General features: G+C 46.0%; 1 protein-coding gene across 17 annotated transcripts in view; it reads right to left on the bottom strand.

The window, feature by feature from the left end:
- Positions 1-12,953, bottom strand: part of TCEA2 (transcription elongation factor A2) — a 59,281-nt gene extending 46,328 nt beyond the window's left edge. For 10 of the 17 annotated variants that reach the window (XR_014790761.1, XR_014790759.1, XR_014790762.1 and 7 more), the window contains exons 1-4: positions 12,732-12,953; positions 8,612-8,674; positions 4,073-4,178; positions 3,025-3,115 (exon numbers count right to left, since the gene is read on the bottom strand). Coding sequence is in view for 6 of the 17 variants with exons in the window: in XM_084854398.1 (XP_084710524.1) it covers positions 3,025-3,115; positions 4,073-4,178; positions 8,612-8,674; positions 12,732-12,800 (329 nt within the window). In the remaining 11 variants the exon portion in view is untranslated. Of the gene's footprint in view, positions 1-3,024; positions 3,116-4,072; positions 4,179-8,611; positions 8,675-9,332; positions 9,398-12,731 lie in introns of all 17 variants that reach the window. The other 7 variants (XR_014790766.1, XR_014790768.1, XR_014790763.1 and 4 more) reach the window with 1 other exon arrangement.
- Positions 12,954-15,789: the final 2,836 nt, after the last annotated feature.

Raw genomic sequence — 15,789 nt, forward strand, 5'->3', positions numbered from 1 at the left:
TCTACAGGTTTTGTTGTAGCTTAATAGCAATTCCTTCTCCCCAGGGAACGCTGGGAAGTGTTGTTCTGTCATCAGCACACCCATCAAGCCAATTCCTAAGATTCTTTAGAAAAGGTCATAATTAACTAGCATAAAACCAAACTAGGTTTGCTCTGTAGATACACCCCATGATTCTCTCACCCACTCCTGATAATTTCATCCCCACTGAAAGGGACAGTGTGAAAAAAAGGACAATGCACATTCCCAGCACCTTTCACACATGCCTTTGAACATGTTATATCAGAGCGTCCTGTGAAGTGATAGCATGGATCCCTCACACTTTAACATCACCCGGGGTGATTCAGAACACTTTGGTGTCAGAATCTCATGATATCCTGGTTTCCTCTGGAGTCAACTTCATTTTTCAATTTATAGTCCACCATATAGTATCACCTTTCCTAAAATAGTGATGTAAACAAACCAGCTCATTCCTGGCATCTGCAGGTAGAGCTAGGAAAGTCCCCTGTCTGAAACCCTGGACAGCTACTGCTAGTCAGTGTAGCCAATGCCAGTGGTCTGACTCAGTACTTATTTAGAAAATTTCTAGACTGCCCTTCATCCGAAGAGACTCCAAGGTGATGTACAATAATCAGATTACAATATAATAAAACTTCCTATTTGTTTATGTTTGTTTAGGGTATTTTTACCGCCAAAAAAGGCTCCCAGAGTGGCTTACAAAGATGAATATTGAGACAGTCCCTGCCCTCGAGCTTACAATCTATGCTTCTATCCATGATCAACACTAGTCTCTGTGGCAGTTTTCACATCAGTTAACCTGGACCAGTCCCAGTGCTTTTGGCTGGGAGCTATAACTGCTTATAACATTGCACCATTTACTGATAACCCAGTCAGTACTGCTGACAGATGTCCATAAAATGATGTGCACAAATAAGTTGTATGAGAATGGCTCCCACAGGATGTCAGTGTGAAGCTGCAACACTGGTCAGCGTATGACCTGTATTCTAGCTCCAAATATGCAAATATCCTGTCTGATACTAAAAGAAGTTGATTTATTTGCACAGCAGCAGTTTAAGATGTCCCAATACATATTTCCTTCGGAGGAGACTCAATGGATAGGTTGGCTTTACCATCAAAGTTTAACTGATGGTTCCATTAGAGCCCCACTGAACTCAGCAAATGACTCTGGGTCTTTTTCTTCCCCAGCTTTCCCCAGGAACATGTGGTTTGACTCACTAGCTTGAATGATCCATGACCAGCTCCTCTACAAGCCCCTAGTCCATGATCTCTCTCTGCGGGCGGGGAGGAGAGTGTTGATGGGTGACTGACCTGCCATAGAGCCACAGGTTGAGCTTCTAGGCCTACAGTTCTGTCACAGCCATCAGAAGCTGTTGTTTTTTTTCTTGATTTACACAAACATTTCACAGCACTCCAAAGCACAGGGAAACCCCATTATTCCTTAGGCTTCAGAGGTTCCAGCTAGAGTGTGCTTTTAAACAGCTTCACTTCATGTTTAATTTTGTTTATTATTACATTTATATCCTGCCTTTTTTCCTCTTGGAAGGAACCCATGGCAGTGTACATGGTCCTCCTCTTCTCCATTTCATCCTGACAACCCTGTGAGGTAGGTTAGGCTGAGAGTCAGTGACTGGTCCAAAGTCAACCAGTGAGCTTCATGGTCAAGCAGGGACTAGAACCCAGATCTCCCAAATCCCGGTCCAGCACTCTAACCACTACACTACACTGGCTCTAACATGTTTAAGGGAGCAATCCTACCTAGATAGGCGGCCACCTCCAAACTCGAAGGCGACGGCCTATCCAAAGCAGGGCAGAAGCACAGAGGGGTTCATTCCCTCCGCGCTTCTCCTGCCCTGCTTTTTCAGCTAGACAGCCGATTGCGACTGTCTAGCCGCGGGAGGACAGAGCAGGGAAGGAGGCTATTGTACAACACACAGGATGTGTCATACAGGCAGTTATGATCTCCCCACCCTGAAACGCCCCCAGCCACGCCCCTTTCCAGTCGCTCCGTGCTCCTCTTCCAAGCATGGAGGATGGGGCTGTTCCGCACTGCCTCTGAGGCAGCGCAGAAGTGGGGGGAGGTTGGTTCTCTGGGAACCGACCTCACAGCGCAGGCTCCAAGGTCGGTTCCAAGGAAACAGTATATCCTATGGCCGTATAGCCACTGTCTAGCGGCCATAGGATTGCTCCCTCCGGCAGCAATCCCAGAGAGGCTAAACTACTATGAATATTTTGACCTCTTAGAACTGGAATCCCATGTGCCAGTTGGGACTGTGGTTTTCTACGTGCAGATTTGTACAAGTCTGATGTATAACATACTTCTGGGATCTTCTCTGCACCAGGCACCTGTGTGTAACAGAGTATCACAGCACATAGCAATTTGGCATAAGGGTAGCATCAACACAGCTGGGAGCTGAGAGCTTGCAGGATTGTTACACAGCATACTGCTTCTACTGAGATAGGAGAAATGTATCCCACTACTATCCCTTTGCTTCAGCTGAAGCAACATCCCCTCGAGGACAAAACTTTAGACATCCTAGGAGGAAAATGTATACACATGCTTGTGTGCATAAATGTGCATGTAATGGGTGGGGGAGAAATGGGTTAATAAGAAAGAAAAAAATGAAATACAAAGTCAACAAAATCAGAAGTGATGTTTTTTATTAATAAAGAGACTAGCATGAGAGAATGAAGAAGAAATGAAAGTGAATCAAATCATAAACAAGGGTAATCAAAATAAATTCACGAAGTCCACTTAATTTTGTAGACATTTATTTTTCCATTTACAACTGTAGCATAAAAAAATAAGACACCACCTTGGTTAATCTACTTGCAGCCACTATCTCCTTCAGGCAACCTTAATTTGTCAATATAAAGGTAGCATATGTCCCATTTCCAACAGGCAGAGTAAGGAAAACATGTTAATTCTTAAAATGAAACATAGGGCCCAGGGGAAGAGGTGGAATATCAGGTGCACGAACACCGTCTCTGGCTAAAGGGAAGCATTACCTTTGGTCTCTTGAGTCACTGCTCTCCTTTGAGGAGGAAGTCGGCAAAGAGGAATTCTTTTTCTTCTCATCGCTCTTATCCTCTGAGGCATCTGAATACAGTAAAGGAGCAGTGGGGAAGAGAACAACCAAAAAAACAAAAGCCGTGAGCTATAGTGCTAAAACAAGAGTTCCTAGGACAGTGTGGCTCTCTTCAATGTGGTGAAAAAGCAGATCATCCCTTATTCTGTTGTCCCAGGGGCCATCACCGGTCCCATGACCCTGCCAATCGCAGTGGCTGCTAAAACCTCAGACTCAGCTGCCATGTTTCCTCATGAGATCACACACTCAGCATTGAGGAATGAACTTCTAGCATCAAGTGCTGAGGTTTTAGGAACAGCAAAATATCCGCACAAGTGACTCAGCTGTAGACCACGATTAGTCCAGAATCAACTAGTGCATTTCTGTTTAAGCAGTTGCCCTTCCACCTTTGTTGTGGACCCAAAGGTAGTTATACCACCAAAGCAAGAGCAGAGGGCATCATCCCTACTTGCACACTTATTCAGCATCCTACGAGGCTTTGAGGATCAGTCGCCAGTACAAGTAAATATGGGGGAGAGGGGGTGAGGTTTTTCTGGCAATAAAGGCTCAGCCCGGTTTGCCAAGAAGCATTGCATGCAGGTATCTCTTTTGCAGATAGCAATATTTGCTCAAAAAAGGGAATTATAGCATGATAATTTTCATCATTAAGATTGTGATCTTCCAGAAAGAGTGTCACAACCTACAGTTTAAAGAACCATTGCTTTAGAGGACAACGGGGAAATTCTGGTTCCGATATGACTACTGTGCTCACTGCAAGTTTTGACACAAACGGAATCTCTCTGTTCAGAGGCAGGTGGGAACAGGGGGAGGAGAAAAGGGAGAGATTGTTGCCTTCATACCCTGCTTGTGAGCTCCCACTGGCATCTGACTGACCACCACCAGAAACAGAGTGCTGAGAAGATGGATCCTTGGTCCAATCAAGCAGGTCCAATCCACCAGTTGTTATGAAACTATCCAAACATGCTCACCTAGGAGTTTCTTCCAGGCCTTGATAAGTGATTTGGCAAGGGCAATCACATCTTCATCTGTGCTTTGCTTCCGGAGTGCATTCACAGACATCCCAATGCGGGTAGACTGCAAAACAATAACCAAGAAGTGACCAATTCATCACATGACCAACAAGGCAAAGGTCCTCACAACAAGAAAATGGGTACCAAGGTCAAAGAAAATCCAATGCTGTAAAGAACAATATTGTTTAGGAACCTGGAATGTAAGATCAATGAATCAAGGTAAGCTGGAGGTGGTCAAACATGAGATGGCAAGACTGAACATCGACATCTTGGGAATCAGCGAACTAAAATGGACAGGCATGGGCGAATTTAATTCAGGTGACCATCATATCTACTACTATGGGCAAGAATCCCACAGAAGAAATGGAGTAGCACTCATAGTCAACAAAAGGGTGGGAAAAGCAGTACTGGGGTACAATCTTAAAAATGACAGAATGATCTCAGTACGAATCCAAGGCAAACCATTCAACATCACAGTAATTCAAGTCTATGCCCCAACCACTGATGCCGAAGAAGCTGAGGTTGATCAGTTCAAGGAAGACCTACAACACCTTCTAGAACTAACACCAAAAAAAGATGTCCTCTTCATCATAGGGGATTGGAATGCTAAAGTAGGAAGTCAAGAAATCACCGGGATAACAGGCAGGCATGGCCTTGGTGTACAAAATGAAGCAGGACAAAGGCTAATAGAGTTCTGCCAAGAGAACACGCTGATCATAGCAAACACTCTTTTCCAACAGCACAAGAGACGACTCTACACATGGACATCACCAGATGGTCAATATCAAAATCAGACTGATTATGTCCTTTGCAGCCAAAGATTGAGAAGCTCTATACAGTCAGTAAAAACAAGACCTGGAGCTGACTGTGGCTCAGATCATGAGCTTCTTGTTGCAAAATTTCGGCTTAAATTGAAGAACGTAGGGAAAACCACTAAACCATTCAGGTATGACCTAAATCATATCCCTTATGAATATACCGTGGAGGTGAGGAATAGATTTAAGGGATTAGACCTGATAGAGTGCCTGAGGAACTATGGATGGAGGTCCGTAACATTGTTCAGGAGGCAGCAACGAAATCCGTCCCAAAGAAAAAGAAATGCAAGAAAGCCAAGTGGCTGTCTGATGAGGCTTTACAAGTAGCTGAGGAAAGAAGGGAAGCGAAAAGCAAGGGAGAAAGGGGAAGAGATATCGAACTGAATGCAGAGTTCCAGAGAAGAGCAAGGAGAGACAAGAAGGCCTTCTTAAATGAACAATGCAAAGAAATCAAGGAAAACAACAGAATGGGAAAGACTAGAGATCTCTTCAAGAAAATTGGAGATCTCAAGGGAACGTTTTGTGCAAAGACGGGCCTGATAAGGACAAAGAAGGCAGGGACCTAACAGAAGCAGAGGAGATTAAGAAGAGGTGGAAAGAATACACAGAAGAACTATACAGGAAAGATCTGAATGTCCCTGATAGCCATGATAGTGCGGTCACTGAACATGAGCCGGACATCCTCGAAAGTGAAGTCAAGTGGGCCTTAGGAAGCATTAGTAACAACAAAGCTAGCGGAGATGACAGTATTCCAGCTGAGCTATTTAAAATCCTAAAAGATGATGCTGTTAAAGTGCTGCACTCAATATGCCAACACATTTGGAACACTCAACAGTGGCCACAAGACTGGAAAAGGTCAGTTTACATTCCAATTCCAAAGAAGGGCAACGCCAAAGAGTGTTCAAACTACCGCACCATTGCGCTCATTTCACATGCCAGCAAGGTGATGCTCAAAATCCTACAAGCTAGGCTTCAGCAGTATGCGAACCGAGAACTACCAGAAGTACAAGCTGGGTTTCGAAGAGGCAGAGGAACTAGAGATCAAATCGCCAACATTCGCTGCATCATGGAGAAAGCACGAGAATTCCAGAAAAACGTCTATTTCTGCTTCATTGACTACGCTAAAGCCTTTGATTGTGTGGAACACAACAAACTGTGGCAAATTCTTAAAGTGATGGGGGTACCAGACCACCTTACCTGTCTCCTGAGAAACCTTTACATAGTCAAGAAGCAACAGTAAGAACCAGACATGGAACAACCGATTGGTTCAAAATTGGGAAAGGAGTATGACAAGGCTGCATATTGTCACCCTGCTTATTTAACTTATATGCAGAATACATCATGAGAAACGCCGGTTTGGATGAATCACAGGTCGGAATTAAGACTGCCGGGAGAATTATCAATAACCTCCGATATGCAGACAATACCACCATAATGGCAGAAAGCGAAGAGGATCTAAAGAGCCTCTTGTTGAGGGTGAAAGAGGAGAGTGCAAAAGCTGGTTTGAAACTCAACATTAAAAAAACGAAGATCATGGCATCTGGCCCCATCACTTCCTGGCATATAGAAGGGGAAGAAATGGAAGCTGTGACAGATTTTATTTTCTTGGGCTTCAAGATCACCGCAGACAGTGACTGTAGCCATGAAATTAAAAGACGCTTGCTCCTTGGGAGGAGAGCTATAGCAAACCTAGACAGTATAGTAAGAAGCAGAGACATCACCTTGCCAACAAAGGTCCGTCTAATCAAAGCTATGGTTTTCCCAGTAGTAATGTATGGCTGTGAGAGCTGGACTATAAGGAAGGCTGAGCGCCAAAGAATTGATGCTTTCGAACTGTGGTGCTGGAGAAGACTCTTACGAGTCCCCTGGACTGCAAGGAGGTCAAATCAGTCCATCCTAAAGGAAATCAACCCTGAGTGCTCATTGGAAGGACAGATACTGAAGCTGAAATATTTTGGCCACCTAATGCGAAAACTCTTTGGAAAAGACCCTGATGCTGGGAAAGACTGAAGGCAAAAGGAGAAGGGGACGGCAGAGGATGAGATGGCTAGATAGCATCACCGATGCAATGAATATGAACTTGAGCACGCTCCGGGAAAGAGCGCAGGACAGGAAGGCCTGGTGTGCTATGGTCCATGGGGTCACGAAGAGTCGGACACGACTGAACAACAACAACACCAAGGTCAAATCTCAGGCTATTCGACAATTTGTACTAGTTTTATTCCATAGCAGTTTTAATGCTGTATGCTTTATGTCATTCATCCCAGCAAGGATTTTCCTGCCTATGTTGCATAGGGCCTTGGTATGTTTTCCTCTGCTCCTGGACCTTCACAACTAGAGACAGGATGCTATATGGCATGAATTCCCCAAACACTAGAGCGCAGGGAGTCATGCAATTACACTAATTAGCAGCAGGGTGAGGACAAAACAAAATAAACACTTCCTGATACAACTTGTAATTTCAGTTACGGAATTCACAGCCACAGGATATTGTGATGGCTACTAGAATAGAAAAATTCACAGAGGATAGGGCTATCTGTGTCTTCTAGCCATAACAGATAGGAAAAAAAAAACTTCCATGACCAGGATTCTCAGGGCAGCTGCAGCTGGGGATGGCAATGATCATCATGCCCTGCTAGTAGGCTTCCTCAGAGGCGTCTGGCTGTCCACCCTTGGAGATGAAGCACTGGACTAGATGGTTCTTTGGTCTGATCTAGCAAGGCAGCTCTTATTCATTTAACACAAGGATCTGGCTGTGCAATGTGTCTCATATTACTATGCTCCTGCAGCTATTTAGAATCCAGGGGAGAGGGAGGATACTGATGAAAGTTAGGGCAATAAGACATTACAATTTTCCCAATGGCCTTTTAATTCTTGTCTGTAAAATTAGCTGAATGAATAATTCTTCAAACACCCAAGCAGGGTGTGCTCCTGGAGCATATCCTCCCAGCAGATCTGAAAAAACTGAGATTATGCTAATCACATTCCAAAATACTCAGTGTTTTTACACCTAAGTATCGAGCCCTCAAGGCAGCACTGATGCCAATGGAGCAAAGATGACCAAGGCATATGGCACAAAATTTCATATCATGGTAATCCAAGCTTTCTTTCTTTTTTTAAATCAAAACATGTCTAGTCTCCAGGGTTGCACAGAAAATGTTTTAAATGTTCACTCTGTGTCCATTGATGGGTCAGAAACTAAAAGGGGCTGTGGAAGAGGCATGCACTAATTAGGCGAAGGCTATACATTTCTGTTCCTCTCCATGACTCCCAGTCTCTGCCCCCATTTGACCCACATTCCCTACCATCCTTGCCATCTACTATCTTGATTTGTCCCAAAACATCCCAAATCCTGTGAAAATAATTTGAGTCAGATTATATTATACAAGAAAAGCAAATTTTGATGATTTGCTTAATTTACTACATACAAAGATTTGAGGTTTCTTTGCGAGAGAATGTGATGCACAGTGTACAGCCACACATTACAATATTCTTATCTACTACTAGTAGCAATATATATATATATATATATATATATATAGCTCCATCAATGTGGTGGATTCTGCATAGACCCAACAAGTGACCTTTGCAATCTACGTTAGACAGACAAGCATTTGTAGAGCCAGAATTCAGTGGCTGACAGCAGGATAAAAGACAAGGCATGTCCAGCAGCATAATTTACCTGCAGTAAATCCAGAGTTATCGGCATACTTTTCAGCTCCTTCAGCAAATCCATTGCTCCTTCCTGGGAAAGAAAAGAAATCCTACAACTTACAGATATTGACAATCAAAATGAGTCCGAATTGCTTCTATGAAATCATCTGACAACGGCCCTAGCATTTTATTAACTGAATTCAGAGCAGGCCTATTTAGCATAAAAGCCTTTCTGCAACAGAATCACCATCAGTCAAACCAGCAATTCTTGCTGCGAATGACTGTTGCTGTAAACTGTGTAACATTTCTCAAATCAAGATGGATTCCTACTTTTTCTAGAATGAGGCACTTTTCACCTTGTGGCACTGATCAATGTGTGAATTGATGAGTTTATCACATTCACCAGTACCCTACCTTACAGTATATTATTAAAACACAAACAAGGGAAAAACAAAACAAGAACTACCACAGCCACATTATAATACTTGGCGGTTCCTTTCAAATCATATTGACAGCCGAGTTCCTTTCACTCATAACAGCAGAAACTGCAGCCATCATAGCCTTTGGAAATCAGGAGACTTAAAAGAAAATTGTGGCAGAGATACACCACCACCAAAGCAAGCTGGCATTTCCAAACCAAAGTGGTTTTGCGTGAGTGGATACACAGCAAAATGCCAGGTGGCAGCCAGCTCTATTAACCCTTGTCTATATATTTACATTTGCAAGTAGAAATGGAGGGCTGTACTCACCAAAAAGCACAAGGGAGGAAGAGAGGGACTAGGTCACAGGTATCAGACAAAACAGATTGGATGAACTGGAAAAAAAAGATCCTTTAAAAATCAACCAATTCGTGTAACGCAAAAAGGTAAATAAATCTATAGATTTAAAGGATTTTCAATAAATTAGTTTCACCTGGCTCTCTTGGATCCATCTCTTCCACCTCTTTTATCAACGTTTGATGAAGGAATTTACACAGGCTGACTTTCTGCAGTGCTAACCAGGCACACACAGCCTGGAATCTGTCAAGACAGTTCAACAGCTCCTCCACCCATTCCATCAGACAAGGGCTTTCTGGCTGAATTCAAGCAGTAAATACCCAGGGCTTTTACAGAACATCACCTCTATAGTGACCACAGAGCCACAAAGAGGCCTAAACTGACAGGCTTTTGATCTCTCCCTCTCCATAATGGTCTGTTTCTATTTCATCTCTGAAAGGGATTCAACTGGCAGAACCATCCAGCGAGAGGCCATGGAGAGATCAATCAGAGCAAAGCTGGAAGGCCAAGCTCCAGCAATATTGAGAATACATGAATTGCTCTTTGGCAAAGCTCAATCCCTTTTCAGCTTTCAGAAAGTCAGAAACTACATGTCCTCGAACAGAATGCAGTGTGGATTAATTTCAGCTTTCACTGAAATTAAGAGTTTTTAATCACTTCTTTGAACAGCAATGTAGCCAAGGCAATAGTAATTATGCAGAATATCTAAGAATTTGCTTTATCCACTTGCCAGAGTGCAATACCGGTCCCGTAGAAGACAATCCAAAAGACACAAATATTTTTAGCTGCAGAATGAGACACTCGGCCAGTGGCAGACATACTGGAACTTGTATGCAATTTATGCACCTTTGCAAGGAATATGTTTTGCAAGGAGATTTAACCTACTGCATATATTTGTATTTAGTATTTACGTTATTTTATAAATTGTAGTGGGGTCAAACCTGATAAACAGCAATATAAAAATGTTTAAAATAGAACAAACTGAACAGAAACAACTCAGCTTGTTGCTGCCAAGTAAGCAGGAGGCATCCTGCTGCTCTCCTTAGTAACAAAAAGAGGAACAGCAAGAATAAGAAAAAAAACATGGGTTCAATTACTGCTGGGACATTACACATTCTTCCAGCAGAAGGCATTTCTCTGAAAGAAAAGTCTGCATTCTACTTTCAGAACGTGCAACTGCTCGTGTGAAATAAACAAATTCTATGTCGGGGACCATTTGGAATGGAACTGGGGGAAAAAACTGCCAATATCGTAACACCCTTATACAAATCTAAGGTGAGACCAACTTTGGAAAACTATGTACAGTTCTGGTCACCATACCTCAAAAAGGTTATTGCAGAGCTTAAAAAGGCGTAGAAATGGGCAAACAAAATTAACAGGGGGTTACAACATTTGGGGGGTTTAACTTAGAAAAAAGGTGAGGGGCACGCTAGAGGTGTACTGAATTATTTTAAAAGGGGATTAAACAAATTCATGGAGGATAAGGCCTTCAATGGCTACTAGTCATGATGGCTATATGTTGCCTCCAGTATCAGAGGCAATATGCCTCTCAATGCCAGTTGCTGAGTAACTTCAGGAGGAGAGTGCAATAACTATGCTCACATCCTGCATCCCATAGGCAGCTGGTTGGCCGCTGTGTGAACAGAAGGGTGGACTAGGCTTTTGGTCTGCTCCAACATGACTTGTATGTTCTCCAGGGATCCCAGGGGCAGTTATTTCATAACTCCCCCTCCAAGGAGAGAAAGAGAAGTCAGCCCTCAGAGAGGGAGACCCAGCCCCACAAGCCTCCTCCACAAGGGGGACCTTTCCATAGCCAGTGTCTCCTATTTCAGAACTCCCATATCAGAGAGGACAAAAAGGCTGGACTTTGGCTCTCCAAGCCATCTAATATCAACTGCCCTGTGGGAAAATTTCCAGGATGGGGAGAAAGCTCCAGCTGGACTCCCCCGCCCCACCCCAGCAGCCCCCCACAAAGGGCCATATACTGTTGTAAGGAATGCAGGAGAGAGAAGGTAGTTGAGACTACCAGACAGCTGCTCCTGTTCCAGCCTGACTCTCCCTGCCCCTTGGGCCATCTTCCACCAACCGCCCTGTGGGAAGGATCCCGACGGTTTACTATCATTTTTTCTTGTTACTATTGTTAACTGTGATTTTATAATGTTTGTTATTTGTAAGCCACCTTGGTAGGATTTGTACCCTGAAAGTCAGCATATAATTGTAATAAATAAATCAGTTCTGTAGACACAGCGGGAGAAGCTGTGGATTTGCAGGATTCCTCCCCTGACAGGCCCCATATTGGGGGAAGAATTATACTGGCCCCGAGGCATTATTATTATTATGTTTCTATCCCGCCTTTCTTCTTCTTGCAAGGAACTCAAGACAGCTTACATAGTCCCTCCTCCAGTTTATCCTCACAACAACCCTGTGAGGTAGGCTAGGCTGAGAGACAGAGACTGGTCCAAAGTCACCCAGTGAGTTTCATGGCTGAGTGGGGACTAGAACCCGGATCTCCCAGGCCCCAGTCCAACACTAACCACTGTATCACACGGGCTCTTTCTGGGGGGATCAGAAGTGTCTCCTCTCACTTGACCACCCAACAAGCGGTCTGAAGTGGAACAGTCCAGCCAGAGTGTGACCACCTCAGCGAAGAAGGCCACGTCCCTCTTCCAGGTTCCCAAGCTAAATTTCCTCACAGGTTTGTCACATGGAGAAACGGGGAATGAATGAACACAGAGAGAAAGAGGGCAGAGCAGAAACGTCCCAAGCACACACGAAACGAGAGCATCTATAACTGAGTAAAGGCCAGTATTTGGGAACAGGGGGGAGGACAGCCCGCCCTGGCCAAGGCTGAGGCGAAGCGGGAGGGGCGTGGCTAAAACACGGCGCGCGAAGACGAGGTGGGCGCGGCCAAGTGCCGAAGCGCGGGAGGCGGTGGGCGGAGCTTTCGGCCCTGAGGAGGCTGAGGCGTTGAGGAGGGAGGCGAAGGAATGTGGGCGGAGCTACCCCACCCTAATCCCGAGGGGAGGAGAGCGGCGCTTATCCCTCAGGACAGGAGAATAGCGGGCGGAGCCACAGGGTGACATAAAAGGCTGGAGGGGCGGGGCCGCAGGCGGAGGACAGCAAAAGGCGGCGAGGAGCTGTTGCGGGCGGGGCGAGTTCTTCAGGGGATGCGAGAGCGTTGTTGCCAAGGCGACTAGGGGGGAGGGGAAGCGTCCCTGCGGCCTTTTCGCACAGGCGAGATGCTCTCTGAGGGGGCGGCGGCGAAGGGCGGGGCTTTCGGGAGGGAGGGAGCGGGCGGGGCGCGCGCCGCCGCGGGGCGGGGCGGCGAGGCGAGCCCTTCCAGTCCGCCGGGCTCGCGGCGAAGTCACTCACCGCGCTTTTCTTGGCGACCATCTTGTCGAGCCGCTTAGCGATGCGCACGATCTCCTCCTCCCCGCCCATGGCGCCGGTTCCTCGGTTCGCCCGGGGGTGCGAGGGGAGGAGGAACACGGGGAACAATGCCCCAGGATGCTGCCGAGCGAGCCGTGCCGCAGTCCGGCCGGCCGCGGTTAGGAGCGGACGAGCTCGCACACCGCCACCGATTCCGTTGTGTGCGCCAGCCCGAGGCACGCTGGGAGCTGTAGTCCCGTCGCGCCCCTGGCTCCTTCAGCAGCAGGGCGCGGGGTGGCGAGCCGGTACTGCGCTTCCCAGGAGGCAACGCGCGACGCCAATGTTGTGCTCTGTGAGGCATTGTGGGAGATGCAGTTCGGCGGGGGGGAGCCCTGCGGCTTCGTTGCTGAGGAAAGAACTACGAGCCCCAACAAACCCCGCTGGCTTATTCGGTTTCCCACCACGGTGGCCAGTGAGGGAATTAGGGGCTGGTACGTGGGGAGACTTTAGTGACGAGAATGAGGGCAGACATGAAGTAGAGAGGAACGCGGGGGGGGGGTAATTGAGGAATGGGTGGGGAGGATGAAAGATTAACAAAAAGAACGGGGCGCAAGCTGCAAGAAGAACATACAAATAGCGTAGCTAGTTTACATGGCTTCCAAAAGGAGATTAGACAACTTCCTGTAGGGTGGTGGTCCCTGATGGATGGCTGTGTATGGCCTCCAGTGTCGGAGGCAGGATACCTCAATACCTGGTGCTGGAGAACCACAGCGGGAGAGGGCCGGTCGCCCTCAGCCTTGCTTGTGTGAGCGTTCCTGCAGAAGGCAGCTGGGTGACCACTGCAGGGAACGATGCTGGACCAGATGGTCTTTGGGTGTGACCCGGCAGGGCTCCTGGGTTAGTGGCGGGCGCCAGCGTACGCAGTTTACTGTCACAAGATGTCGTGAGGACCATTCGCTGAGATGGCGTTGAAAGGGGATTAGACAAATTCATGGAGGTTAGATCTATCAATGGCTATTATGCCCCTGGACTCAGAAGCTTCCGTTTCCTGGGCCCTGCTGGGCTGGAGCCAGCAAGGTGGAAGGAGCAATGGAGGCGATCTTCACCACCCCATGTCTTAGGTGATTTTCGCTAGATGGGCGTTTTAGCCCGTCTAGCAAGGGTGCTTTGGAGGGGGAGTGGAGGAGGCTCAGGGTAACTCGTATCCTGGCCTCTCCAGTCTCCTCCCTGCCTACTAGAATGCCCCTTTCCTCCTCCAAGGTCACTTTTCCAACCTCTGAGGGCAGCTGGCTCAGTTCTTTCCACACCTGCTGCAAGGGGGGTGGGGGCGGATTTCCGATTCCCTGTCCCGAGAGGGGTTTTCCAAGCCATCCTATGGTCCCTGGGACACTCACCCCGGGAACCATAGGATTGCTATCTTCATAGATTTATATGCCACTTACTATTTTTTGAGAAACAAAATATCTAACGGTTTACAAAGAAAGATTGAAGTACATTAAAATACATAATAAATACAAAAACATTTCTATAAACCATTTAAAAAACAACATTAAAACCAAGTACTCAGAACTCCCCCCCTCATGGATCACTGCCTTGTTGTGGCGAAGGGGCTTGCGTAACTCAGTGAAGCCATAAGCTAAGCCATAAACTATGTCGTACAGGGCCATGCACTGGAGAAGGAAATGGCAACCCACTCCAGTATTCTTGCCAAGAAAACCCCATAGAATATATCACAAGGCTAAAAGATATGACGCCGGAAGATGAGCCCCTCAGGTCGGGAGGTGTCCAATATACTACTGGGGAAGAGCAGAGGGAATTTCCAAGTAGCGCCAGAAAGAGTGACGCAGCTGGGCCAGAGCCGAAAGGACACTCAGCTGTGGATGTGTCTGGTAGTGAAAAGAAAATCCGATGCTGTAAAGAACAATATTGTTTAGGAACCTGGAATGTCAGATCAATGAATCAAGGTAAGCTGGAGGTGGTCAAACATCAGATGGCAAGATTGAACATCGACATCTTGGGAATCAGCGAACTAAAAAGGACAAGCATGGGCGAATTTAATTCCAGTGACCATTATATCTACTACTGTGGGCAAGAATCCCTTAGAAGAAATGGAGTAGCACTCAGAGTCAATAAAAGGGTGGGAAAAGCTGTAATGGGGTAGAACCTCAAAAACAATAGAATGATCTCAGTACGAATCCAAGGCAAACCATTCAACATCACAGTAATTCAAGTCTATGCCCCAGCCACTGAGGCCGAAGAAGCTGAGGTTGATCAGTTCTATGAAGACCTACAACACCTTCTAGAACTAACACCAAAAAAAGATGTCTTCTTCATCATAGGGGATTGGAATGCTAAAGTAGGAAGTCAAGAAATCACCGGGATAACAGGCAAGCATGGCCTTGGTGTACAAAATGAAGCAGGACAAAGGCTAATAGAGTTCTGCCAAGAGAACATGCTGATCATAGCAAACACTCTTCTCCAACAGCACAAGAGACGACTCTACACATGGACATCACCAGGTGGTCAATATCGAAATCAGGTTATGTCCTTTGCAGCCAAAGATGGAGAAGCTCTATACAGTCAGTAAAAACAAGACCTGAAGCTGACTGGCTCAGATCATGAGCTGTTGCTTGCAAAATTTCGGCTTAAATTGAAGAACGTAGGGAAAACCACTAAACCATTCAGGTATGACCTAAATCATACCCCTTATGAATATACAGTGGAGGTGACGAATAGATTTAAGGGATCAGACCTGATAGACAGAGTGCCTGAGGAACTATGGACGGAGGTCCGTAACATTGTTCAGGAGGCAGCAACTCAATCCATCCCAAAGAAAAAGAAATGCAAGAAAGCCAAGTGGCTGTCTGATGAGGCTTTACAAGTAGCTCACGAAAGAAGGGAAGCGAAAAGCAAGGGAGAAAGGGGAAGATATATCCAACTGAATGCAGAGTTCCAGAGAATAGCAAGGAGAGACAAGAAGGCCTTCTTAAATGAACAATGCAAAGAAATCGAGGAAAACAATGGAATGGGAACGACTAGAGATCTTTTCAAGAAAATCGGA

The sequence above is a fragment of the Heloderma suspectum genome, chromosome 4, assembly GCF_057233095.1.
Source record: "Heloderma suspectum isolate Gila_16-S chromosome 4, 16-S_ref, whole genome shotgun sequence".
NCBI lineage: Eukaryota > Metazoa > Chordata > Lepidosauria > Squamata > Helodermatidae > Heloderma > Heloderma suspectum.